This window comes from Enhydra lutris, unplaced genomic scaffold, assembly GCF_002288905.1.
Source record: "Enhydra lutris kenyoni isolate GAN:26980312 unplaced genomic scaffold, ASM228890v2 scaffoldscaffold67, whole genome shotgun sequence".
Taxonomy (NCBI): Eukaryota; Metazoa; Chordata; class Mammalia; order Carnivora; family Mustelidae; genus Enhydra; species Enhydra lutris.
In genome coordinates, this window is record NW_019154151.1 from 4,029,584 (window position 1) to 4,055,997 (window position 26,414).

A 26,414-nucleotide genomic window follows, 5' to 3' on the forward strand; every position below is an offset into this window, starting at 1 on the left:
CTAAGATAGAAAAGTCTTCAGATAGGAGGTGGTATTTGAGTGGTCTTGAAATATGAGTAGGTATTCACATGGTAGATAGAAGTAAAAAGGGAAGATGGAAGAATAATCAAAAGAAAAGGGGGGTCTAGAGAGAACAAGATATGCAAAAGCATGATGGCATGCCATTACATGGTATGTTCATACATTTGTAATCAGACCAGAGTTGGGCATGCATCAGAAAACATCAGGGGACATGTTAGAAAAGTAGGCAAGGGCCAGCTCACAAAGGGCCATATGTGCAAAACCAAGAAGTTTGTATGTTTTTCTAGTAGATGCAGGAAGACTTTGTAATAGAAACTTTGAGTGGATTCTTATCTTTTCAGAATAAACATTTGAGGGGCCCCTGGGTGGCTGAGTCGGTTAAGCACCTGCCTTTGGCTCAGGTCATGATCCTGGGGTCCTGGGATTGAGCCCCACATCAAGCTCCCTGCCCAGCTGGAAGCCTGCTTCTCCCTCTCCCACTCCCCCTGCTTGTGTTCCCACTCTAGCTCTCTCTCTGTCAAATAAACAAATAAAAATCTCCATTAAAAAAAATTAAACATTTGAGGGGCACCTGGGTGGCACAGTGGTTAAAGCCTCTGTCTTCGGCGCAGGTCATGATCCCAGGGTCCTGGGATCGAGCCCCGCATTGGGCTCTCTGCTCGACAAGGAGCCTGCTTCCTCCTCTCTCTCTCTCTGCCTGCCTCTCTGCCTACTTGTGATCTCTGTCTGTCAAATAAATAAATAAAATCTTTAAGAAAAAAAATTAAACATTTGAAATCTAAGATCTGTGTGGAGAGGTTGAATTTCCAAAAATTGTTTGGTTTAAAGAACAGTACACATGAGAAGGGAGCTTTGCCTCTCTGAGAGGTGGTTATACAGTGTATAGTAACCAGTTATTTTCAGTTCCCACTGAGGACAGAGCAAAAGAAGTAAGCTTAAATCTCAGCAGAGGTGAAAATTACCTACGGAAGGGGTCCTTCACAAAAAGATTGAATGTGGCTGATGTAGATGATTAAAATGTTGTCTCAGGCTCTCTGGCTGTGCTGGCAACCACCTAATTTCAAAGACAGGGCAAAGACTAGATTTTCAGGCTTGAATGAAAGTATTTGGAAAAAAATATATTTTATGTGGTAATTAGTTATTCATATATTTTGCTATCTGCCTCAGTTACAGTGTTGGAAATGTATTAGAAGTGTCAAATGTAAAAATTATCTTCCATAATATAGCTTTCATGTTTATTAGAAAAAAGATAAAGCTATCAGAATTTGCTGTGTATATAGGTGTTGTTCTGTTAAAGGTATTTTATATTCATTTACCATTTCAGAAATTTATTAAAGAATAGATAGATACAATTAGTATAAATTTAGTTATTAATCTTTATGTGTAACATTTTTTGGTCAGATGGTTATATTTAAAATCACTCTGGTTTACTAAATGATGGTGCTCTATCAGTGAATATAGTGAATTGCTCTGTCTTATTTTTATTGTTATCATTAGTTGATAATAGCCTATTAAAATATTATAAAATGTTTTTAGCTCTTTCAAGTATTTCCAATTTCTGGAACCGCTGTTTGTGTTTTTATTATGTGGAAATATATGCAAGACATAAGATTGATTGTAGGGTTTTTTTTTTATCCTTTTATATCTTACAAAGAGAAGTCATATATCTATCTAATACCTCTGCCTAACTGTGGCTGGTGAGAGGGAGACAGGGAAAGCATAGGCAGGGTTGCTAAAAGGCACTTGACTCCTGATGGAAGCAAACCTTGAAATATTGACAATATCCTCACTACTGAGACTTAGGCAATCAGGACAAGTATTAATGGAATCTTTGATGTTAATGAAAATTAACATAATTTCAAGTTAACCAGATATCAAATGGAAATCAATTTTATTTCTTAATAAACCCAAACACTTTGGAAGTGGTTTTACACATACTCAGATTAGATTACTTTTGTATTACCCCAAGAGATGTATGTATCCAACTAGAATACTTCAAAGAGCAAATTATTGGATAAAGGCCATTGACCTTTATAATTGATAAAGGGGAATGTTCTTAGTTGCCTTCTGTGTTGACACTGAACAACACAATATGTCCTGAGAGAGAGACAGTGCCTAATGTGTGAATGGTGTAGATGCAGTTAAGAGAGGCTGAAGACATGATAATACAAAGTAAATATAATAGGTCAAAAATTATTTCCCCCTGTATTTTAATAGTATCTATTTATTTTAAAATGATTGGTCTAGGGGTCATACATATAGAGAAAAATTAAAAAGACCACATATTTGTCACAGTTATTCCCTGGCAGTTTGAAACCTTAAAATAGATTCTGTGTGAAGTTATTTAAAAAATAAATATTACGATACAGATTTAACAGTTTGTCTCCCATACCAAATAAGATATTCTTCAGCTTGACAAAAGACGCACTTGTCCATGTTTGCCCATGCTTTGAAAGAAATATTTCAGTTTTTTTTTTTTTTTTTAAAGCATACCCGTGCTCTGTCTGTAACTCTCTGATTTCAATGAAGATACCAAGATATTTCTTTAGCTGAAATTTTATGGTTCACTTATCTTTTTGGAATGTAACCATTGCCTCTACTAAATTTCTTAACAGGAATTAAATTAATGGACCTGACTGAATAAATATTTATCAATTAAAAATTGTTTCTGAAAATTAAGTATTTATGAGTATGCATGCCAAAAGCTGGTTTTTTTTTTTTTTTTTTTTTTTTTTTTTTTTTTTTTTTTTTTTTTTAAAGATTTTATTTATTTATTTGACAGAGAGAAATCACAAGCAGGCAGAGAGGCAGGCAGAGAGAGAGGAGGAAGCAGGCCCTGCTGAGCAGAGAGCCCGATGCGGGGCTCGATCCCAGGACCCTGAGATCATGACCTGAGCCGAAGGCAGCGGCTTAACCCACTGAGCCACCCAGGCGCCCCCCAAAAGCTGGTTTTTAAATCACCCATAAATCTGACATATGAGCATAATGCTATTTTTCCCTTTTTGTGTTTTCCTTTCCAGTGTTGGCCATGTGCATTTAAAATATTTAAAATATATATATTTTTAGAACTTGGTGTCCTGAAAAGTTAGGTAGAGTTTTGTTGTTATTATTAGTGGTGGTCATGGTGTGTGTGTGTCCGTATAGTTTCTACAGGGTTTTTAAAATAATAGATCAGTTCCCTTTCCTTCAGGAAGATGTACCTTTAATTTTCCCTACACACCTAATTTTTTTAGGAGTAAGGAATTCAGGTAATTTGTGAGAAAAAAAAGAAAATGTGAATTTTCTTATAAATTGTAATATCCAGCATACTCTGAAAACGTTGCACTTTGTAAACATGTAACACTATAATCCTAGGTATAGACCTCTCTTTAGGAACATGAACCTCCCACTGATTACTCTAGGGCACAAACCTTACTTAACACAAATTGCCCTTGAAATGTTGTTGAGGTTTGTTCTTGTAGCTTGTCCTTAAATTGTGTCATTTTAACCTTGTAGTGCTTAAAGGTGTTAGGAAGATCAGCAAGATAATACAAAATTTCAAATATTTCACCTATGCGGGATAAAGTAATCCTGGAAATTCTAAAAGCAATCACTGTGGCCCTGTGACCACCTGAACTTTCAACATCAGGCCTCCTGTGGTGGTTTGTTTTGAGCCTAGAGACTATATTTCTTTTAAGTTCTCTATATCCTGGGGACATAAATAATTGTTAAAAAGCTATAGTACAAAACGGATTCAGTATATGTCTGACTGATTAAATGTGATGTTTTTTTTTTCTTTGTCACTAAAACAGTAGCTATTAAATATTCAGTTAATTACCTAAGTATGTTCTACAGCCTTTTCATAAACCTGTCTGGGAAAAATTTATTCTAAACAGAGTAATCCTTAAGGCTAAAAACCCCAAATTAGTATGCATATCCGTGGGCAAACCCTTCATCTAAGGATTATGGAATTAAAACACCTAAGAGAATCAGAAAACTTGATACTTTATTCCTTATTTATCCTTTGTTTGTAGGTAAATCCTTGATTCTTCTGCAGCTTAGCCTAGTATGAATGTTACATTAAAGAAAACACTTAGATTTGCATCATAGATTTTTTTTTGTCCAATACTTTAAAGATTTTTATTGTTCTAACTATAGCATCCCCTTTCTAAAAGTATCTCTGAAAAGGAAATACCATACATAAGCAGAAAAAAAATTGTCATCACAATTGTGTGGTCAGATTCTATTTATAAATCAGCATAAGAACTTTCCAGTTTTTCTTATTTGATGGCCCATACAAGTAAAAGAGGATAAAATGTATTTTTCATATTAATTTTCATCAGTAATGACTACAAATAAATATAACCTCACAAACATGTCCAGCTTCCAAGAATATATTTCAGTGATAAAGCAAAGAACAAATGCTGATAACATAAGCACACATTAACTTTGACTGTAATTATCAATACTTAAATTAATGCTTTTTTCTCAGAGAATAGTTCATTTTGCCATAATAATTTAGACATTTTAAAATATGTATATTAAAATTAAAACTTTTGCTGGTTTTGGTAATCTTTTGTATTTTAAAATAATGGTGTTCCTTTCAAAATCTAGAGCATTGTTTCTAGGTCCCATTTGGAAGCTACCCCTAACTTTAAAAAAATTTTTTTTGTTTAAGATTTTATTTATTATTTACTAGAGAGAGAGAGAGAGAGCATGAGCAGGGGGAGGGGCAGAGGGAAAGGGAGAGTATCTGAAGTAGACTCCACACTGAGCACAGAGCTTGTCACGGGGCTCCATCTCATGACCCTGAGATCATGACCTGAGCCAAAGCCAAGAGTCAGATGTTTAATCAACTGAGCCACCCAGATGCCCCTAACATTTTTTTAAAAAATTAAATTAGTTTTAATAAATTGAGTTCATCCTTTCACTTGTTTAAGAAAAAAAAACTCTATTTACATTACCCAAAATATACTAAAAGTATTGTTATTTCATTCCAGATCAGAGATACTAAGTCAGCAGATCAAAAAACAACCCTCTTGCATTTTATTGCTGAAATTTGTGAGGAAAAATACCGTGATATCCTGAAATTTCCTGAAGAACTGGAACATGTAGAAAGTGCAAGCAAAGGTAATTGATTACTATTTTGAAACTATTCTTTGCCTGAATATTATATTTTAAGTGGTAAGATTAAAAAACATTTATTTTATTTTTTCTGTTTACTGATACTTGAAAAGCAAGAAGATAGTTTCCATTAGCTTATGTTTGCTAGTATAGTACATTTAATGATCTCTTTTTTACTTATGTCATTTTTTAACATTGTTAGGTTATTGACACTTTCACATCTCTGATCTGATAGTATGTTCACTCATTCATTTCATAAATACTTAAGTGCATATTGTTTACAATGGAACTATACCATGGGCTTTTCATGATATCACAATGATTGTGAGACAGTTCTTGCTTACGGATTTTCTCACTGTTTCTATTACTCCACATTAGTCACATGTTAGTAAATATGACTCTAGTCACAAATGTGTGTTGTTAAATTGAAGAGCCAAGATACAGAAGTTCTTTAGAAAAGCAATTGCCAGAGAACTGATGCTATATTGCAGTAAGTATAATTTAGCATCATATCTTAAAGGTTTTTATTTTAATAAAGAAAATAATGGTACTCTGGAATCCTACTGTATTCCTATTGTTATTCTGGTCCTCGTACCACAAAATGAGATACACTGGATTAAATCAAAGAAATACATTAAGGGTTTGATTGATAATACCAGACAAGGAGAGATGACCATTGAACAATATATATTTTTTTAAGATTTTATTTATTTATTTGGGCGAGGGAGAGGGGAGAGAGAGAGAGTCTTAAGCAGACTCCACACTGAGTGTGGAGCCCAACACGGGGCTGAGACCACGGCCTGAGCTGAAACCAAAAGTTGGAAGCTTAACTGACTGAACCACCTATGTGCCCTGACTGCTGAACAATATTATACAAACAGTATTCTGGGTTTTATAGACATATATTTTTTCCCCTTCAACAAACACTAACAGGTTTATATCGTTTATAATAAACTTGGGAAAGGTATATGCTTTTGAGTCCTTATTGAAAGTCCTGAGTTATAGGGAAATGGAGAATTTTTAATTGGAAACATGAGAAATGTCACAAATAAGGACAATCATTAGATCATTTCAGTGTTATCACTACTTTTTGATTGCCCTTTACCAGAATTTCTTTTTCTAAATTTTATTTGTTTAATACGTCATTTCAATTTCAAAAAGATTTTGACAAGTCTGTCAAGAACATGTTTAAATAAAATGATGTCAATTTTACAGTGATTTTTAATTCCTGATTTTTAAATTTTTAGTTCTTACATTGAGGATACTTTACATAAACATATCCAATAAACACTTTTAGTCAAAATAATCTGGAACAACTGTAATGAAATGGACAATGAAGTTTATATCAGCTTTGATTTTAAGTCTAAGCTCTAGCTTATCTATATTTCTATATTTCTATGTCTATATCTATATAAATTTATACAAACTTTTAACCTCTATTGTTATTGATGAAGTTAGCTTATAGCGCACAGCCTTTTGAGTTAGATGTTATAAAGTTCTAATCCTAGCTGGTAACTTCTTAGTTCTGTAACTTTGAGCTAGTAATTTAAACTTCCACATTTTTGTTTCCTCATCTGTAAAATGGCAGTGATAGTAACAAGAAGATCACATGAGTTGACATGTTTAGAGTATTCAATAAAAGGCGTGGCACTTAGTAAATATGTAGCTGTTGCTATACCACTATCTTTATTAGTAGTAGTAGTCATAATATGTGATATACTGCTATGAATATTGTAGTTCCTGCTATTGTCTTGTTAGAAGTGGATAATTATAAGGGTGCCTATGGTTCCTATAGTCTCAGCTAACTATGTATTATATCCAGTTCTGTTTGTTTGTTTCCTGTGTCTGGGCTTTTGGTAAATACTTTCATATTTTTATTTTATACTATCACCAACTTCTTTCTCCCCATCTCTGTCAAGAGCAAAATGTCTCTGTTGTATCTTGATTATTTCTGCTTTTCTGTATTTTTCCTGCCAGTGTTTTCAAAAGATTGTTGCCAGAAATCCTCTTCTATCTTACTATTAGGACCATAGCCATACCTACTCTTGTTATTTTGACTAGTTCTTTTTTCTTTCCCTATGAAATTCACTCTCAACTCAAATTCTTAAGCACATTCCACCTGCTTCCATCCATCTTTCATTTCCTCCCTAGTTCTCATTTCAGTGTGCCAAGACATATATTCTCTTGAGCCTTTTTATTCCTTTCTGATAACCCTGTCTCTGTGTATGATTTCATGCTGCATCCTATGCCTAGAAATCTCACCTGCCCTGTCCTCTAAGACAACTGACTATCATTCGTCAAATCCCTGTTCAGAGTCCATTTTTAAAAAATATTTTGCTACTAAAGCCCTAGGAAGAAATACTCTGGAATTTGGTTTACAGGGGAAAAACAAAACAAAACAAAAAAAAACCAGGGTGAAGGGTCAAGTCAATTACCTCTCATTTATAGTTAAATACTTTTCCTTGATATTTGAGTCTAACTTGTTTGGTTAATATACAGTTCGGTCTTGTTTGAATCACCTTGTGTCACCTCTAGTACTGTACATAGCATGTATATAGTCAACCAGGAAAAACACAAATTGGTCAGTACTATATAATCAATATTATTTGATAATGAACTGTCTTGATGTGAAACGATCGCCTTCAAAAATACAAAAAGTACCCTTCTTTTCAAACTAGAGGGATATCAATAAGATGAAATAAATTAATGATTGAATTATATGTCATATTTATTTTTTTGAGATTATTTGAGAGAGAGAAGGAGAAAGAGAGTGAGCAGGGGGAGGGGCAGAGGGAGAGGAATCTCAAGCTGACTTCCCAAAGAGCGTGGAGAGCGACACAAGGCTAGATCTCATGACCCTGAGATTATGACATGTGCTGAAATCAAGAGTCGGGTGGTTAACCAACTGAGTCATCCAGGTGCCCCTATAACTTATAGTTAGAGAACAATTGTTTGACTACTAATAACTTTTTATATGTTTTTGGATTTTTGGAAACCAAATATCAATTTTGATAACATAAAGATCTTTTCTGTCTGGTATCACAATTAAATTTCAGTTGAGTAGTAGAGTTATAGGCCTCAAATTGACTGACAAATAAAATGCCTTAAATGAAAGGAAAACTGAAGGTAGGAAATATGTGTGATCTGTGGATAAATTTATTTTATAATTGTGTTTATTCTTTAGCTAAGCTTCTAAAATTCTGTGTATCTTTGAATGTGCAAAACTGTGGTGTAAACTTAGCATATTTTACCATATATATTATAGCATTTATACATATTTTAGCATATTTTCCTAGACCTCTGTTAACTCAAAGATATTGGGGGGAAACATCATCGTCACATTTAAACAGATATATATTATGAAACAGAATTCAAAATCCACATGAATTTTTAAAAAATGAAACAGATGACTTCAAAGAAATTTCACACTTGCAGTAGATCCCCAAGGGTGAGTGTTCATTCTTCTCTTCCATTTGGGGTACCTGGAAAGAAAAGTTTATGAGGCATTGCCTAAAGAATGATACAGTGGTTTTGTTTTGGTTTGGCTTCACTTATTTATCTATTTAGTTATTGCCAGGAGCGGGGAAGCAAGCAGTGAGGGTTAGGGAGTAGAGTACCTAACTTTCTTCTAAACAGACATTCTCATATCCTTACGAAGTTCAGCATCAAACACTACAGTGTCATTTTATTACCAGTGAAATTAATAAAATAAAATTGCTCTGGTCATTTCATTTTAGGCTAAATTATAAATCGGCAGGTCCTCTCATTCATGTTTGAAATACCAATGAGTCTTTAGAGAGAGAAGAAAAATGGTTGCTATAGAAACTCTGATGCCTTTAAAATACTGTTTTTTTAAAAAGATTTTACTGGTTATTTGAGAGAATGATAGAGTATGAGCAGTGGGGAAAGGCACAGGGAGAGTGAGAGGCAGACTCCCCACTGAGCAGAGAGCCCCATGTGGAGCTCAATCCCAGGACCCTGGGATCATGACCTGAGCCGAAGGCAGATGCTTAATCTACTGAGCCACCCAGGCACCCCTAGAATACTTTTGATAAACCATAGTTACCTTTCCTACTGTGGCTATCACTTTAACTTTGAGCTTTAAGGATTTTTACAGTTTGATTTAAAACCTCTAGTGTTTTATGGATTGGCTCCAGGGATTAAACCAAAAGAGCTATTAGTAAAGTTTAATTAAATCTTTTCACTCAACAGGGAAAAATTATTTTACTGTATTTGAAAGCACTATTAATATATGTATTTACATACATAAATATGAAACGGGTTTCACTTCAGTTAAATTAGTGCAATCTTACAAAATAAAAGCTGTTAAATGTCCTATAAACAGTGTTAATTTCTTAAGAATTAAATCAATTATTATAAATTTTCATGACCAGCTGTACCTTTTGATATCTGCCATCTTTCCATGTAATATTAGTAACTGATCAGCTATTTATCTACTCTGACTTCTTTATAAAAAGTTCAGACTAGAGGAAATACTATAAGGAAAAATGCATGAAATAAAGACAAAGGAAAATGTAAAATAATAGAGTAAAAAAGTTGGGGGAACAATAGCAAGAAAAAGCCAAAATATTTTCCAAAACTCCTGAGCTGGCAGAAGCTTTAGACATCATCTCATCCCTGCTAAAAAGGATACATGATGGCAATTCATCCAGATTCATTATTTTATAGTTCAAGAAACTGAGGCCCAGAATGATGAAGGAATTGTCCATGATCACATAACTAGATTGGAGAATCGAGGAAGGTTTGCAGACTTTGGAGTTATTTTATTACATATTTTTCAGCTCCATTTTTGCTTCTTTTTTGGTTTAAAATACACAACAGGGATTTATGCTCATATTGGAGTAAATGCCAACTAAATAAAAGATTTATTGGAGTGTAAATGTTACTATGTCCTCTGTGTCATGGTCTATAGTCTCTGCAGCCCCACTTTGACAGAATTACCCTCTCCTTTCTTTGTGTCACAGCAACACTTCACCCTTATTAGTAATATGGTACATATCACATTCATAGTTTTTTTCCATTGTTTATTTCTCTCTGTATGTCCTGGATTTGTCCCTGTAGTCTCAGTGCTAGCGTAGCATCTCAGAGAGAAGTAAATGCTCAATAAATGTCTATTAAATTGAATCATTGCATATCATTGTAGGATAGCAGGCATATTTCAAAATATGACATGGGAAATTGACAGAGAATTGCAGCCCTAAAATTACTGTTTACTCTAAATACAAGGGGAAAAACAAGGTAAGTCAGAATAAAGAGGACACCAGAACAATATTTCCTGGTCTGTATTTTTACTTCTTTCAAGAAGAAAGCTAAAGTTGGAAGCTATCAAGCTAATAATGGATGGGATCTAAACTTATGGAGGCCATCAAACCATAAAGGATTATGGTGAACAGTAAGGATTAAAATCTGTTAGGAACTAATGGCAGCCAACTTTCTCAAGTTATATGTAACTAACTACTGAAACATCCATCTCTTGTTCTAAATTCCTGAAAAAAAAAAAGCACTTCTATATTGTTGGTGTTAGTTTTATTGAAAATCTTTGAGTTAGGGGAAAAAATCCCACTATTTTTAGAGCATTTAATATACAGTGACTCATAAAGCCCAAGATCTGAGAAAGTATTAAACTGTAGGATTTTCTTTTTTTTTAATAATTTTTTTTAATTTTTTAATAAACATATATTATTAGCCCCAGGGGTACAGGTCTGTGAATCGCCAGGTTTCCATACTTCACAGCACTCACCATAGCACATACCCTCCCCAATGTCCATCACCCCACCACCCTCTCCCTACCCTCCTCCCTGCAAACTGTAGGATTTTCTAGCAGATTTAAACTTTGAATTGTAATCTGACTTTTTAGAAGCACAGAATGATAATATACCAATGTGATAAAATATCTGTAGAATTAACCTTACCTAAATGTTAGCAGTCTGAGTACAAAACTGAGTACAGGGATGCCTGGGTGGCTCAGTCAGTTGGGTGTCAACTCTTGGTTTTGACTTACATTGTGATCTCATGGGTTTTAGGATCAAGCCCCACATCAGGCTCCATACTCAGTGGGAAGTTGACCTGAAGATTCTCTTCGTCTGCCCCTCCCCCCACTCATGCACCCTCTCTCTCTGCCTCAAATAAATAAATCCTTAAAAAAACAAACCAAAAAACCCTGAGTATACATCATACTACTATGTCAGTTTTACAAAAGTAGTTAAAATTATTTGGCTTCTTTTGGACTTTTTCATATATACCATAAAAATAAATATTTTTTACTGAATGAATTACATTCTGTCATATTGACATCCATAAATATCTTATAAAATTTAAAGGAATATTAAATTTTAAGGATTCACATTCATGAATTTTCCAGTTTGTTATATTTCTTTCTTCCTTACCCACACCAAGTTACCCATATTTTTCTAACAGTGAATTTCTTTAAAATAACAGAAACAATAGAAGGTCCAAAACGTGCATAAAAATGAATTTTCAACCTAAAACATTAAAAGGATTTAGGAAAGAAAGTCGTGTTTTGTGTGTGTGTGTTTTGTTTGTTTTTTGTTTTTTTTTTTTCTTTTTTTGCTGGTCAATAATCTAGTCATTACCAACCAGAGTTGTCAATTCATAATATATAAACACTTTATTTAATGTTTATTTCTAGAGGAAACTGTTGAAAAAGTATCTTCAGGTAGCAGTGAAAGAAAACAGAGACCAGGCCATTTGGATTTGAGTAAAATGTTTCAATGTAAGTCAACAATTTTTTACAGACTTACATAGACATTTGTCAGAATACCTTAGCTTTTACATCCCAGAATCTTTTTCTGTTAGTAATTGTGTGCACAGCTTATCTGTCTCACATCCTTGTCCCTCATGTCTCAGAGCCTAGGTTCCTATGCTTTTTCCAAACAGAAATGCCACCCTCTTCTCTCAGTCCTTATGAGCCCTGTGTATATCCTTTTGAAGGTCCACCTTAAATCTCACGCCTCCATATAAAGCTTTCCCAGTTGTTTTGACTTTCAGTGCACTTATCTCTTCTACAATAGTACTTATGTGAACTTTTTAGTTTGGTTCTTGATCCTATACTGTCTTACATTACTATATAAATGTTTCCATGTTTATAGATGCATCCTGGCATGATACTTTCTTAAATAATGTGTAATGTCATTAGTCTGCTTTCTCAGGGCAAAATCTAGGATGATAAGGCTGTTGTAAATTCAGTGTTGTGAATGTTTATTAAACATCAACCTGATCCTAGCTCCTATGTTTATTTAGCCCAATAGTGAAACTTTCTGGGTACTTAAATTAGCCAAAGTATATTTGCAGATACTTGATTTTCAATTTCCCACACATTAAACAAGAAGGAGAAAACCAGGTCTTTAAAAAGTATTCTTTAAAAGTGGCTATTTAGGGGGGCACCTGGAAGGCTCAGTCGTTAAAAGTGGCTATTTAGGGCAAAACAGATGTATGGTGTTAGAAATAATTACAATGGTTACTCCTTTTTTTTTTTAAATATTTTATTTACTTATTTGACAGATCAAAAGTAGGCAGAGAGGCAGGCAGAGAGAGAGGGGGAAGCAGGCTCCCCGCTGAGCAGAGAGCCCAACGCGGGGCTCCGTCTCAGGACCCTGAGATCATGACCTGAGCTGAAGGCAGAGGCTTAACCCACTGAGCCACCCAGGTGCCCCTACAATGGTTACTCTTGGTGTGAATTAATGACAAAGTATGGGAGGGGTTCTGGAGTGCTGATCATGTTGTGTTTCTTGATCCGGATCCTGGTTACATGGGTGTGTTTATTTTGTGAAAATTCATTCAGCTGGTAACCTATATGCACAATGTATGCATGCTTCAACAAAACATTTTTAAAAAGCTGGTCATTCATATTTTTAAGATGTATAATGACTTAAAGTAAGAGAAGGATTACAGTTAATCTGAAAGATCAGTGTTTTCCCATGTGCTTAGTTAAAATGATCAAATGCATTATATAAATATTTGCTCTCAGAATTGATGTGATGTCATTGTAAATAATTATTTTTCAACAAGTCATATGTCACTTAAGGATTTTATCAAAGTGTCTTTTAGTCTTTAGGGTGGATAGGTACATTCTACTATTAAAAAAAAAAAAAAAACAACACCCACTGAGCATATTATATGCCATGTAAGCATTCAGGGTGATCTTTCCATAGTTGCTATTAGTATTACCCTAGTTTGTAAATCATTGAATCTTAACCTGTCCTGAGCACATCCTGAGTTAAAATTTTCACTAAGTACCTGTCGCTGCTGTCATTGCTATCAGCATGTTTTTGGTTTAATGTCAGGAAATAGGATATGTGGGAATGTTGCTCAGTTTTATCTCATTCTGGATTAAAGCTCATTAGTTAAAAATTGAATATTCATACATCAAATGTTACAATTTGAGTGACTCTGAAATAAAGCACAGGGATATAGTCAATGCAAAAGTTTAAGGGACTGGCATTAAGTAGCATTGTCAAGGTGGAGAAGGGAGAGTAAAGAAGAGGGAAAACTAACAGAAATGAAGAAAGAAGCAGCTCTCTGCTGCTGCAGCAGAGTCAAAAGAAGGGATGTCTCATGCTGAGTGGAGGTTCCATTATACCTCTAGGAAAAATTGGTGGAATCTGGTAATCAGCGTGGTTACCATTACTACAGTTTTAACTGCTACTAGTCCTTCTGATGGATTCATTGACAAGGATGAGACTGGTTTAGGAATCTAGGGATTGGGGATTTGGGGTGAGTAAAAAACTGTATCAGAGGTACCTGAGCAGTACCTCAATTCTCCACTTTTTACACATTTTAAATATGGTTTGAACACAAGGACCAAGTTGTAGGGGACTATACTGCTAGTGTGATTTCTTGAATTTAACTGAGGTCTTTTTCTGGAATTTGGATTCTACAAGTTAATGAGGTAAATTAGTAAACAGGAAATACAATATTTACTTGTTCTAATTCTTTATGACCCAGACGGCTTAACCATGTTTCCATGAAAAACAGTCAGAATGGAGTTGGTATTTTTATTAGATAATTCCCTGAAATAGTAACAAAAAACTCTGACCCTATTGGAAGCTGATAGTTCTGTGGCAGAGGATTCTGATAAGGTCATATCTGAAAGAAATACATGCTAGAAATATGTTCAAGGATGAGAATCATGAGATACATACCTGAGTTTCAACTTTGTTGCTACCTACTTGTAGGATCATTGGCCATTTAAGCTATCAGTTGCCCGTTTCAACAGAAATGTTGTCAATATTTAGCCCACCTATCCCTCAAGATGATTATGCTAACAAAATTAAACATTCAATGTGGAAATGCCTGAGGAGAAAGGCATTATATATAAATAATAGTTTATCATTCAAGCTATCAGGAAAATATTAATTCCAGATGATTTCTCTCAGGTTTTTTTACACTTGTTTGGTCCCATTTTTAAAGTGAAGGTCAAAATCTGCTCATTAAATGACAAAGCTTTCTGAAATAATATGTGATGTCATTAAGTTTATTTTCTTTACATTTTTTTTTTACTTTTTTCCATCTTGTAGTCTTTTAGAAATAACACTCTAAAAACACGATCACAAAGGCTCATCTTACTTTAAATGATATCTCTAAGCTGTGATGGAAGAATCATTGTTCCAAATTCAAGAATCAGTTATAAAATTTCTAATATCCTAGGATATCTTTGTCCTAAGCATGTATAAACATGGAAGAAAAGAAAAAGCTTATACTTTTAACTGAATATTCTAAATAATTAATAGTAAATGTCTAGGGAAAAATAAAGGTATAAATTTTGAATATTATTATAATAACTAATAAAATGATAATAAAGCATTTCTTTTATGTGCATTTTAAATAAATGGATCCTGTTTGCATTTGTAGCAGGATATAGCTAATGTTTATGTTAGCTATTGCTTTTTCACTTAATTGTGCTTTTTTCCTAATACCTAATAGTGATGATAATAACTACTACCATTTAAAAAGAGATTAACTAAGAGCCAGGTTCTCTATTAACCATGGTTTTATACAAAAGGAGACTGGGTCTCAGAAAGATTAAGTAAAGTGCTCAATGTCACACAATTAACAAGGGCTAAGATTTTGGTTATCCTCTGTATTCATTGTTCTTGTCAATATAACAGCACTGAGAATAATAGCAAGAATGCAATTGAAAAAGATATAAAATATGAAATTTTTATTCATAAATTTAAGATAAACTGAGAAAACAACATAAACCTTGGTAAATTCTATATTCTGATAGAATGTTAATTATTATAACTGGAAACACCCAATGAAATCATAAAAATACTCTTGGTTTACTCAAAACTACAGTAAACTGTTAACTATATTAAAAATGGTATTGTTAGGATTTAAGGTTTCATTCAATTGCCTATTCCTTCTATGTGTCCTTAGAGAGGAATAACACACTCTATGATGATGATCAAAGAATAAATATTTCTGGGGCGCCTGGGTGGCTCAGTGGGTTAAGCCTCTGCGTTTGGCTCAGGTCATGGTCTCAGGGTCCTGGGATTGAGCCCCACATCAGGCTCTCTGCTCAGTGGGGATCCTGCTTCCCCCTCTCTATCTGCCTACTTGTAATCTCTCTCTCTCTGTCAAATAAATAAATAAAATCTTTAAAAAAAAAAGAATAAATATTTCCATTGCCCACCCTTCTTGAGGGATATGGTCATTAATTAAACACATGTTTATTAAACTCTAATAGTATAAGTACTTCTCGTCTCTGAGTTACATTTTTAAGAATTTTAATTTCAGTATAATTAACATACAGTGTTATACTAGGTTTAGGTGTACAAAATTCAGAAATTTTATACATTACTCAGTGCCCATCAGTAGACGTGTATTCTTAATCCCCATCACCTGCATCACCTGTCTCCCCACTCAAGTCCCTCTGGTAACCATCAGTTAGTTCTCTATAGGTAAGAATCAATTCTTCTTTTTTTTTTAATTTCTCTTTTTTCTTTGATTTGTTTCTTAAATTCCACATATAATTGAAATTATATGGTGTTTCTCTTTCTCTGACTTATTTCACTTAGTATTATACTCTCTAGATTCATCCATGCTATTGCAAATGGCAAGATCTAATTCTTTTTTATGGCTGAGTAATAACTCATTGCGTGTGTGTGTTTGTGTGTGTGTGTTAGACTATATATTCCAATACTTACATATTTTTATATGTATACCACTTCTTCTTTATCCATTCATCTATTGATGGACACCTGATGGACACATTCATCTATTGATGGATACATAATTTAGGTATTGTAAATAATGCTGCTATAAACAAAGGGGTGCACATATCTTTTCAAATCAGTGTTTGCATATGCTTTGGGTAAATACCCAGTTGTGGAATTACTGAATCATATGGTAATACTACTTTTAATTTTTTGAGGAGCCTCCGTACTATATTCCCCATGATTGAATCAGCTTGCTTTCCGACCAACAGTGCATGAGGGTTCCTTTTTCTCCACATCCTCATCAATGCTTATTTGTTTCCTGTGTTTTTATTTTAGCCATTCTGACAGATGTGAGGTGATATCTCATTGTGGTTTGGATTTGCATTTCCCTGATGATAAGTAATGTTGAGCATCTTTTCATGTGTCTTTGGGCCAATCTGGATGGCTTCTATGGAAAGATGTCTGTTCATGTCTTCTGCCCATTTTTAATTGGATTATTTGTTTTGTGGGTATTGAGTTATATCAGTTCTTTATATATTTTTGATACTACACCTTTATCAGATATGTCATTTGCAAATATCTTCTCCCATTCGGTAGGTTGTCTTGACTATTTCCTTTGCTGTGCAGAGGTTTTTATAGTAAATTTTTATTTTTGTTTCTCTTACCTCAGAGGATGTATCCAGAAAAATGTTGCTGTAGCCAATTTCAGAGAAATTACTATCTGTGTTCTCTTCTAGGATTTTTATGGTTTCAGGCCTCAAATTTAGATCCTTGGTCCATTTTAAGTTTATTTTTGTATATGGTGTAAGACAGTGGTCCAGTTTCATTATTTTGCATGTAGCTGTCCAGTTTTCCCAGCACCATTTGTTGAAGACACTTTTTCCAATTACATATTCTTGCCTCATTCATCAAAGATTAGTTGACTGTATAATCCTGGGTTTATTTCTGAAATCTGTTTTCTGTTTCATTGATCTATGTGTCTGTTTTTGTACCATTTCCATACTGTTCTAATTACTATAGCTTTGTGGTATATCTTGAAATCAGAGATTGTGATTCCTCAAGTTTTGGTCTTCTTTTTTCAAGATTGCTTTGGCTATTCAGGGTCTTTTGTGGTTCTATACAAATTTTAAGACTATTTTTCTAGCTTTGTGAAAAATGGCAGTGGTGTTTTCATAGGAATTGCATTAAATGTGAAGATTGCTTTGGGTAGAATAGACATTTTAACAATATTCATTCTTGCAATCCATGAGCATGGAATAGCTTTCCTTTGTTTTATATCATCTTGAATTTTTTTCAACAGTGTTCTCTGGTTTTCAGAATGTAAGTCTTTCATCTCCTTAAATTTATTCCTATGTATTTTATTATTTTGGTGCAAATATAACTAAAAATGTTTTCTTAATTTCTATTTTTGCCACTTCATTATTAATGTATAGTAATACAACAGATGTCTTTATATTTGTTTTATATCCTGCAACCTTACTGAATTCATTTATCAGTTCTAATAGTTTTTTTTAATTATTTTTTATAAACATATAGTATATTTTTATCCCCAGGGGTACAGGTCTATGAATCTCCAGGTTTACACACTTCACAGCACTCACCATAGCCCATACCCTCCCCAATGTCCATAACCCCACCCCCCTTCTCCCAACCCCCCTCCCCCCAGCAACCCTCTCATTGTACTGTGAGATTGATGGTCTCTTATGGTTTGTCTCTCTTCCGTTCTGGTGTTTCTTCTTTTATTCTTCTCCTACCCCCTTAACCCCCCATGTTGCATCTCCACTTCCTCATATCAGGGAGATCATATGATAGTTGTCTTTCTCTGATTGACTTATTTCGCTAAGCATGATACCCTCTAGTTCCATCCACGTCATCACAAAACAACATGGAGGTTCCTCAAAATGTTGAAAATAGAACTACCCTATGACCCAGCAACTGCAGTACTGGATATTTACCCTAAAGATACAAACGTAGTGATCCGAAGGGGCACGTGCACCCGAATGTTTATAGCAGCAATGTCTACAATAGCCAAACTATGGAAAGAACCTGGATGTCCATCAACAGATGAATGGATAAAGAAGATGTGGTATATATACACAGTGGAATACTATGCAGCCATCAAAAGAAAAGAAATCTTGCCAGTTCTAATAGTTTTATGGTGAAGTCTTTACAGTCTATATAGCATCATGACATCTGCAAATAGTGAAAGTTTCACTTCTTCCTTTCAAATTGGATGCCTCTTATTTATTTTTCTTGCCTGATTGCCATGCTATGACTTCCAGTATTATGTTGAATAAAAGTGGTGAGAGTGGAATCTTTATCTTGTTCCTGATCTTAGTGGAAAAGCTCTCCATTTTTCAACATTGAGTATGATGGTAACTGTGGCTTTTTCATATACAGCCTTTTATTATGTTGAGGTGTGGTCTCTCTAATCCTACTGTGTTGAGGGGTTTTATCATGAATGCATGTTATACTTTCTTAAATACTCTTTATGCATCTATTAAAGTGATTATGGTTTTTATCCTTTCTTTTGTTGATGTGATGTATTATATTGATTGGTTTGCAAATACTGAACCACTCTCACATCCCAGGAATAGATACCACTTGATCGTGGTGAATTTTTTTTTAATGTATTCTGAGTTGTACATTTGTATCCCCTGTTTTAAATATATCACTTTTTTTCAGTTATCTATTTCATGGTAGTTTGGACATGTTTTAAATTAATTTTTGTTTGTCCATCTATCTTTTACCACTATAAACCACAGTGAATAGGTGATCTTTAGAAGAAAGTGAATTATCTCAAACATTTCTATTTATTGTATCAGTTTATATCCCAGCTTACTTAGAAATTCATTAGAAATTATCAGTGACAGGGGTGCCTGGGTGGCTCAGTGGGTTAAAGCCTCTGCCTTTGGCTCAGGTCATGATCCCAGGGTCCTGGGATCAAGCCCCGCATCAGGCTCTCTGCTTAGCAGGGAGCCTGCTTCCCTTCCTCTCTCTCTGCCTGCCTCTCTGCCTACTTGTGATCTCTGTTTGTCAAATAAATAAATAAAATATTTTAAAAAATTACTAGTGATGTTTAATAATAGGCAAATGGTAGATGAGCAGACATTCTCAGGAGAAAAATATTCCAAAATATTCAACCTCTTCAGTAATGTAAGAAATGCACATAAAACAACACAAGTGTTTAGGTTAAAAACAAGCTATATCATATACTCAGTGCTGGCACATGTAGTATAGAAGAGATACTTATGTATTAATGGTCTAAGTTCAAGATGACTTCAACTTTTTGAAAAGCAAAATATATCAAGAACCTTAAACTAATTGCAAAGCTTTAATTTGTCCTAAGGAGATGATCAGGAGAAAAAAAAAAAAAAAGATGATCAGGAATAGGCACCAAGATTTATGTACAAAAGTTTCTTTGTAACTCTATTTATAACAGTAAATAAGAAATACCCCAAATAGCTAAGAATTAAGACAAATAATAAAATGAATTATGGACCATACATATAATGCAATATGATTTCATAAAGTCAAGCCTTCAGTGATCTTTAGTAACATGTGAAATAGAATATACTAAAATTTAAATAAAATAAGATATAGTAACATCCAGATTTTATTAATTATAATATACTTAAAGTAATATTTGCTGTCAGTAGTATTTTTATATTTTCTGTCTTTTCTATGTGTTATATACAGTTGATTTTTATTTGCAGTAATATTCTGTAATGTCACCATGAACACTGAGTTAGCAAACACCAAACCATTGTTACAGGAACGAATTACAGAGTTAGGTTCCTGCGACTCTCTGGTCACAATATTTTCATCAGATGGCCTGTACATAACCATGTTTTATGTTTGCTTCTGTTTAAAAGCACCTTACTTAATATGTATGGTAGATTCATTAACATTGAACTTACAGCCAATAGCACTATAACTCGTGCCAAACAAATCCTGTTTAACACTTTTATTTTCTCCATGAGACACATTACAGCCTTCTTGCACTTAGGAACACCAGAGAACACTTCAGCACCATGCTCGGGGGTAATTTTTAAAAGCAAAGTTACCAAAAAAGCCATTAAGAATGAGGAAGAACATGGCAGGAAATATATTGCATAAGGACAGGTGTTTACAGCATGAGAGCTAAAACAAGAATGCAGTGTATCACCTTGTTCAACCTCAGCTGGAAACATGCATCTTGGACAAGTCAAATTTTTCACCATTGTTTATATGTGCATTTCTCTGAATGACCACAAAATTGCTGCAGGTATTGACTGGGGTTACAGGTTAATTTTAGCAAATAGGCAAATTCATAAATACAGAATCTGTGAATAATAGGGATCAACCATGTATTTATACTTATAATCATAAAATAATTTTAGGATATGCAGCTCATTCATTTCCTGAACTAATAATTACTAAGTACCTATTATGTGCCTAGCACCATTCTAGATACTTGGGCTAGTGTATAAAACAGTTCTCATTTTCATGGGAGAAACACGTTTATAATTATTTTCATTTATAAGTGTTATGGTGAAAAATAGAACAAGACAAGAGAATGAAGAATGACAGAGGGTGCTATATTACATATAGTCATATATAGTCAGGGAAGCCTTTGTAGATGTGACTTTCAGACAGAAACTTTGATTAAACTAAAGTAACAAGCCATGTTTATATCTCAGTAAAGGGCATTCCAAGTAATGGAATCAGCAAAGGGGAAAGACTGTCAGTCTTGTATATGCATAATGTATTTGAGGGAAAGTAAGGTGGCCAGTGTGGCTAGGACCAAAGTGAGTGAGGGGTAAAGAGGTTGGAGGTATAGTTAGGGGCAGGGGCATGTATGACCCTGTAACCCCTGAAATGGACTTTGGCTTTTATTCAGGGTTTGATGGGAAACCATTAGCAAGTTGAAAGTATGGACAATTGACTTATGTTTAAAAGAATCATTCAGCTTGCCATGTGGTGAAATGGATTGTAATAGGGCAAGACTAGAGCAAGATTAGGAGATTATTGGAAGTTGATCAAGTGAGGAAAGATGTTAGCATCAATTAGAGTAACAGTGGTAGAGTTTATGAGAAGGTGACTTACTGTTTTTTTAAAAGATTAAACCAAATGCATTTGCTAATGGATAGGATGAGAGTATGACAATATGACTTACTCAACAATGACTCCAAAGTTTTGGACCAGAGCAAGTGAGAAAAGATGGATTTGCCATCAAATGAAGTGGTGAAGACTGTAAAGGGACCAGGTTTGGGTGTTAAGAATATCAGGAGTTCAGTTTCAGTTTCAGATGTATCAAGTTTTAGATGCCTACTAGATACCAAAATTGGGATGTCAAGCAAGCATTTGGTTATGGATATGGATATGAGTCTGAAGTTCAGGGGCTAGAGATAGACATTTGAATGTGATCATCACATAGGTAGTATTTAAATCCATGTGAGTGCATACGATCACCAAGAGAGTGAGAGGAGATGGGGAAGAGAAGAGGCTGAAATACAGAACCCTGGGCCCAGGGATCCAGGTAACTGATAGGGTACTTTTGAGTGCATCACAAGGATGACATCTGTCTGTGAGGGCATAAAATTGTCTTGGACGCTTACAGCTTGTAGAAGAATTTCATTTGATTGTAAAGAATAATGATAAATACAACTTTCAGATATACTCCATTAAACCCAGGTACCAGAATTTTTTTTTCTGTTCTGCATATAGTATATCATTTGCATTATCTATGAAGGAGGCTTTGTTTAAAGAAAAAAAAGTACTAATGTACTCATGCACACATACAAGCAAAAAAAAAACCACATACATGTGCACACGTGTGCACACACACACACACACACACACAAGTTTTAACCCTGAAAATTACTTACTTCCCTCTATAAACTCTTTATCATCATGAATATCCATACATAGTTATTTGGAGATCAACACACAAGAAATAGTATGTAACATTTTGGGGTTGAGAGGGCCTCCAAGTGTCCAAATATTTGTCACCTAGAAATTCTTGTATTTTATATGATGATTTCTGTTGTTTACTTTATGAATTTTTGGTTCCAGTGTCTTCTAATCAGAACTCTGAGTGTATTGAAATTATTAAGAAAAATGCTTTGAGTAAAACATACATTATTTTTGTGGCTTTAAGATTCTACCACCATGTGTTCCTCACTGTATTTTTTTTATTAAGGTGTGATTGACAAAAATTCTATGTATTTAAGTTGTACAATGTGATGTTCATTTTGTGTTTGTATGTCTGTGTTGAGAATACTTGAGATTTACTGTGTTAGCAAATTTTGAGTATATATTATCTGTAGTCATCATGCTGTATATTATTAGGTCTCTAGAATTTATTCATCTTAAAACTAAAAGTTTATACCCTGTATAAACTGGCTGTACCAGTTTAAATTTTCTATCAGCAGTGTACAAAGGTTCCCTTTCTCCACATCCTCACCAACACTTGCTATCTTTTGACTTTTTGGTAATAGTCATAATAGTTGTAACATGATATCTCATTGTAGTTTTGATTTGTATTTCCCTGATTCTTAGTCATGTCAACCATCTTTTCATACAGTTACATGTCTTCTATGGGAAAATGTCTATTTAGGCCCTTTGCCCATTTTGTAATTCAGTTGTTTGGTTTTTTTTTTTTTTGCTATTTAATTGTATTAAGTACATATTTATTTTATAATTTATAAATTGCTACTTAATTGTATTAAATAGATATTGACCCCTTAACAGATATATTGTTTGCAATTAGTCTTTCATATTTCATAAGTTACCTTTTCATTATGTTGATTGCTTCTTCTCCCACACAGAAGATTGTTTATTTGGCTTTTGTTACCTGTGCTTTTGATGTCAAATACAAAAAACCATTGCCAAAACCAATGTCAAGGAGCTTTTACCCTGTATTTTCTTCTATGAATTTTGTGGTTTCAACTCCTCACTGTATTTTTAATGTTAAGCACTAAGAGGGCACAAATCCCATCTGTTCTGTTCCCCGATTTATCCCTAATGCCTAATTCTTTGACACAGAGTAAACACAGCTTTGAAGTCTATTGTCAATCTTGATCTAATTGCATCTAAACATATTGAATATCTTAAAGTACCCTATTGTATTAAACAGTGGTGATTTCTTAAAAACAATCAAGTACACAAACAGAACCCCACAGATTTAAAGGGAAGATTGATGTGTATATCTGAATTTTTATTATATTTGTATACATTAAAATATAGTCATGCTGAAGGGGACCAAACAGGCAAGTAATCCCAGGAAATGCATGCACTTTAAACACAGGTACAGGACAAGTAGATAGCAAGCAAGGATTTTGTGGTAATGATTGCTGTAACATCTTCTAAGGCCTGCCTCCATTGCCATGTGGCAGTGAGTAACACATTTCTGATCATTCTGCATCACTATCAGTCAAGTTAGACAACTGTCCTTCTTGAAACAGTAAGCCAAACATCAGCCCAGCTAACTGCTTTACTGAAAAATAACATTTACCAAAAACTTAGAAAGCTAAAATTCAAGTATGTACCTTGTAAACTCCCATCTGTATGTAGATATCCACAACTGATCTTGAATTACATTTGGTACGGCTCCAGAAATATTATTTGGGTTATATTGTCCTCTCCTAGAGATGATTATACAAAAGTGCTGACATTTTAATTTTTCTCTTTTTATGACTGTTTTCAAAAAGCAGCAAAGTAGGTTATAAAATTCTCCACAATGTTATGTCTTTAATGATTAAACTAATAGACAGGGAATTAACACCCGGAAAGAACTATATTTCTTACCCTTGAGGGTTTTTTTTTTAATTCATTTACAAACGCAATTTGAACTCTTTCATTATGCAGTCTACTCTTACTTTATAATAATATCAAACCTCCATGATCTGGAATCTCACTTTGTTTTTTCAAGTTTTTATTTAAATTCCAGTGAGTTAACATAAAATGTAGTATTAGTTTTAGGTGTAGAATTCAGTGATTCATCACTTATGTACAAAACCCAGTACTCATTACAATAAGTGTACTCCTTAATACCCATCACCCATTTAACCCATCCCCCCACCCACCACCCCTCCAACAACATTCAGTTTGTTCTCTATAGTTAAGAGTCTGTTTTCTGGTTTGTCACTCATTTCCCCCACATTTCTTGTACTTCACTTACACGTTTTACTCTGGTGGAAAAAATACAACTGATTATCACACTTGGAAAAAAAAAAAGGTCTTACATTCCACATATGAGTGAAATCATACGGTATTTGTCTTTCTCTGACTGACTTATTTCACTTAGCATAATATGCTTTAGCTCCAGCCATGTCTTTACAAATGGCAATATTACATTCTTTTTTATGGCTGAATAGTATTCCATTATATATACACGCATATATAATATTCCATTATATATGCGTGTATATATACATGTATATACACAGAAACACACACACACACACATACACACAAATATACATATACACCACTTATTCTTTATCCATTCATCAGTTGTTGGACATTTGGGTTCTTTCCATAATTTGACTATTGCTGATGATGCTACTATAAACATCCAGGTACAAGTATCCCTTCAAATCAGTATTTTTATAAATATAGGTAAATACCTAGTATTGCAATAGCTGGACAATAGGATAGTTCTATTTTGAACTTTCTGAGGAACCTCCATACTGTTTTCCAGAGTGGCTGCACCAGTTTGCTTTCTCACCAACAGTATAAGAGTGTTCGCCTTTTCTCCTTATCCTTACCAATACTTGTTTCCTGTGTTGTTGATTTTAGCCATTCTGACAGGTGTGAGTTGATATCTCATTGTAGTTTTGATTTGTATTTCCCTGATGCTGAGTGATGTTGAACATCTTTTCATGTGTCTGTTAGCCATCTGTATGACTTCTTTGGAAAAATATCTATCCATGTCGTCTTCTCACAGTTTACTTGGATTATTTGTTTTGTGGGTTTGAGTTGAATCAGATATGTGTGTGTGTGTGTGTGTGTATAATCACTAACCCTTTATCAGATGTGTCATTTGCAAATATCTTCTTCCGTTCTAAAGGTTGCCTTTTAGTTTTGTTGATTGCTTCCTTGGCTGTGCAGATGTTTTTGTCTTGTTGGAAGTTCTAGTAGTTAATTTTTGCTTCTGTTTCTCTTGCCTCAGGAGACGTATCTAAAAAGAAGTTGCTGTAGCTGATACCAAAGAGATTGCTGCCTGTGTTCTCCTGTAGGATTTGATGGTTTCCTGTCTCACATTTAGGTCTTTCATCCATTTTGAATTTATTTTTGTATATGGTGTAAAAAAGTGGTCCAGTTTCATTCTTTTGCAAGTGGCTGTCTAATTTAACCAACACCATTTGTTAAAGAGACTATTTCCCATTGGATAGTCTTTCCTTTGTCCGAGATTAGGTGACCATGGAGTTGAGGATCCATTACTGGGTTTTCTGTTCTGTTCCATTGATCTATGTATCTGTTTTTGTGCCACTAGCATACTGTCTTGATTACTACAGCGTTGTAATATAACTTGAAGTCTAGAACTGTGATGCCTCCAAGCTTTGCTTTTCTTTTTCAATATTGCTTTGGCTATTCAGAGTTTTGGGGGGTTCCATGCAAATTTTAGGATTTTTTTTGTTCTAGCTCTGTGAAAAATGATGGTGATGTTTTCATAAGGATTGTGTTAAATGTGTAGATTGCTTTGGGTAGTATAGCTATTTTAACAGTATTTGTTCTTCTAATCCATAAGCATGGAGTGTTTTTCTATTTCTTTGTGTAATTTTCAATTTCTTTCATAAGTGTTCTTTAGTTTTCAGAGTACAGATCTGTTGCCTCTTTGGTTAGGCTTATTTCTAGGTATCTTATTATTTTTGGTGCAATTGTAAATGGAACTAATTATTTAATTTTTCTTTCTGCTGTTTTGTTATTGGCATATGGAAATGCAACATATTTCTGTACATTAATTTTTTATCTTGCAACTTTACTGAATTCATGTATCAGATTCTAGCAATTTTGGGTGGGGTTTCTTTTGGGTTTTATGTATAGAGTATCATGTTATCTGCAAATAAGGAAAGTGTGACTTTTTCCTTGCTGATGGATTGC

General features: G+C 34.1%; 1 protein-coding gene across 2 annotated transcripts in view; it reads left to right on the forward strand.

The window, feature by feature from the left end:
* LOC111159173 (diaphanous related formin 2) overlaps positions 1–26,414 on the forward strand; it is a 1,005,724-nt gene that overhangs the window by 540,346 nt on the left and 438,964 nt on the right. For both annotated transcript variants that reach the window (XM_022521608.1, XM_022521609.1), the window contains one exon: positions 5,001–5,130. In XM_022521608.1, coding sequence (XP_022377316.1) covers positions 5,001–5,130 — 130 coding nt within the window. The remainder of the gene's footprint in view (positions 1–5,000; positions 5,131–26,414) is intronic.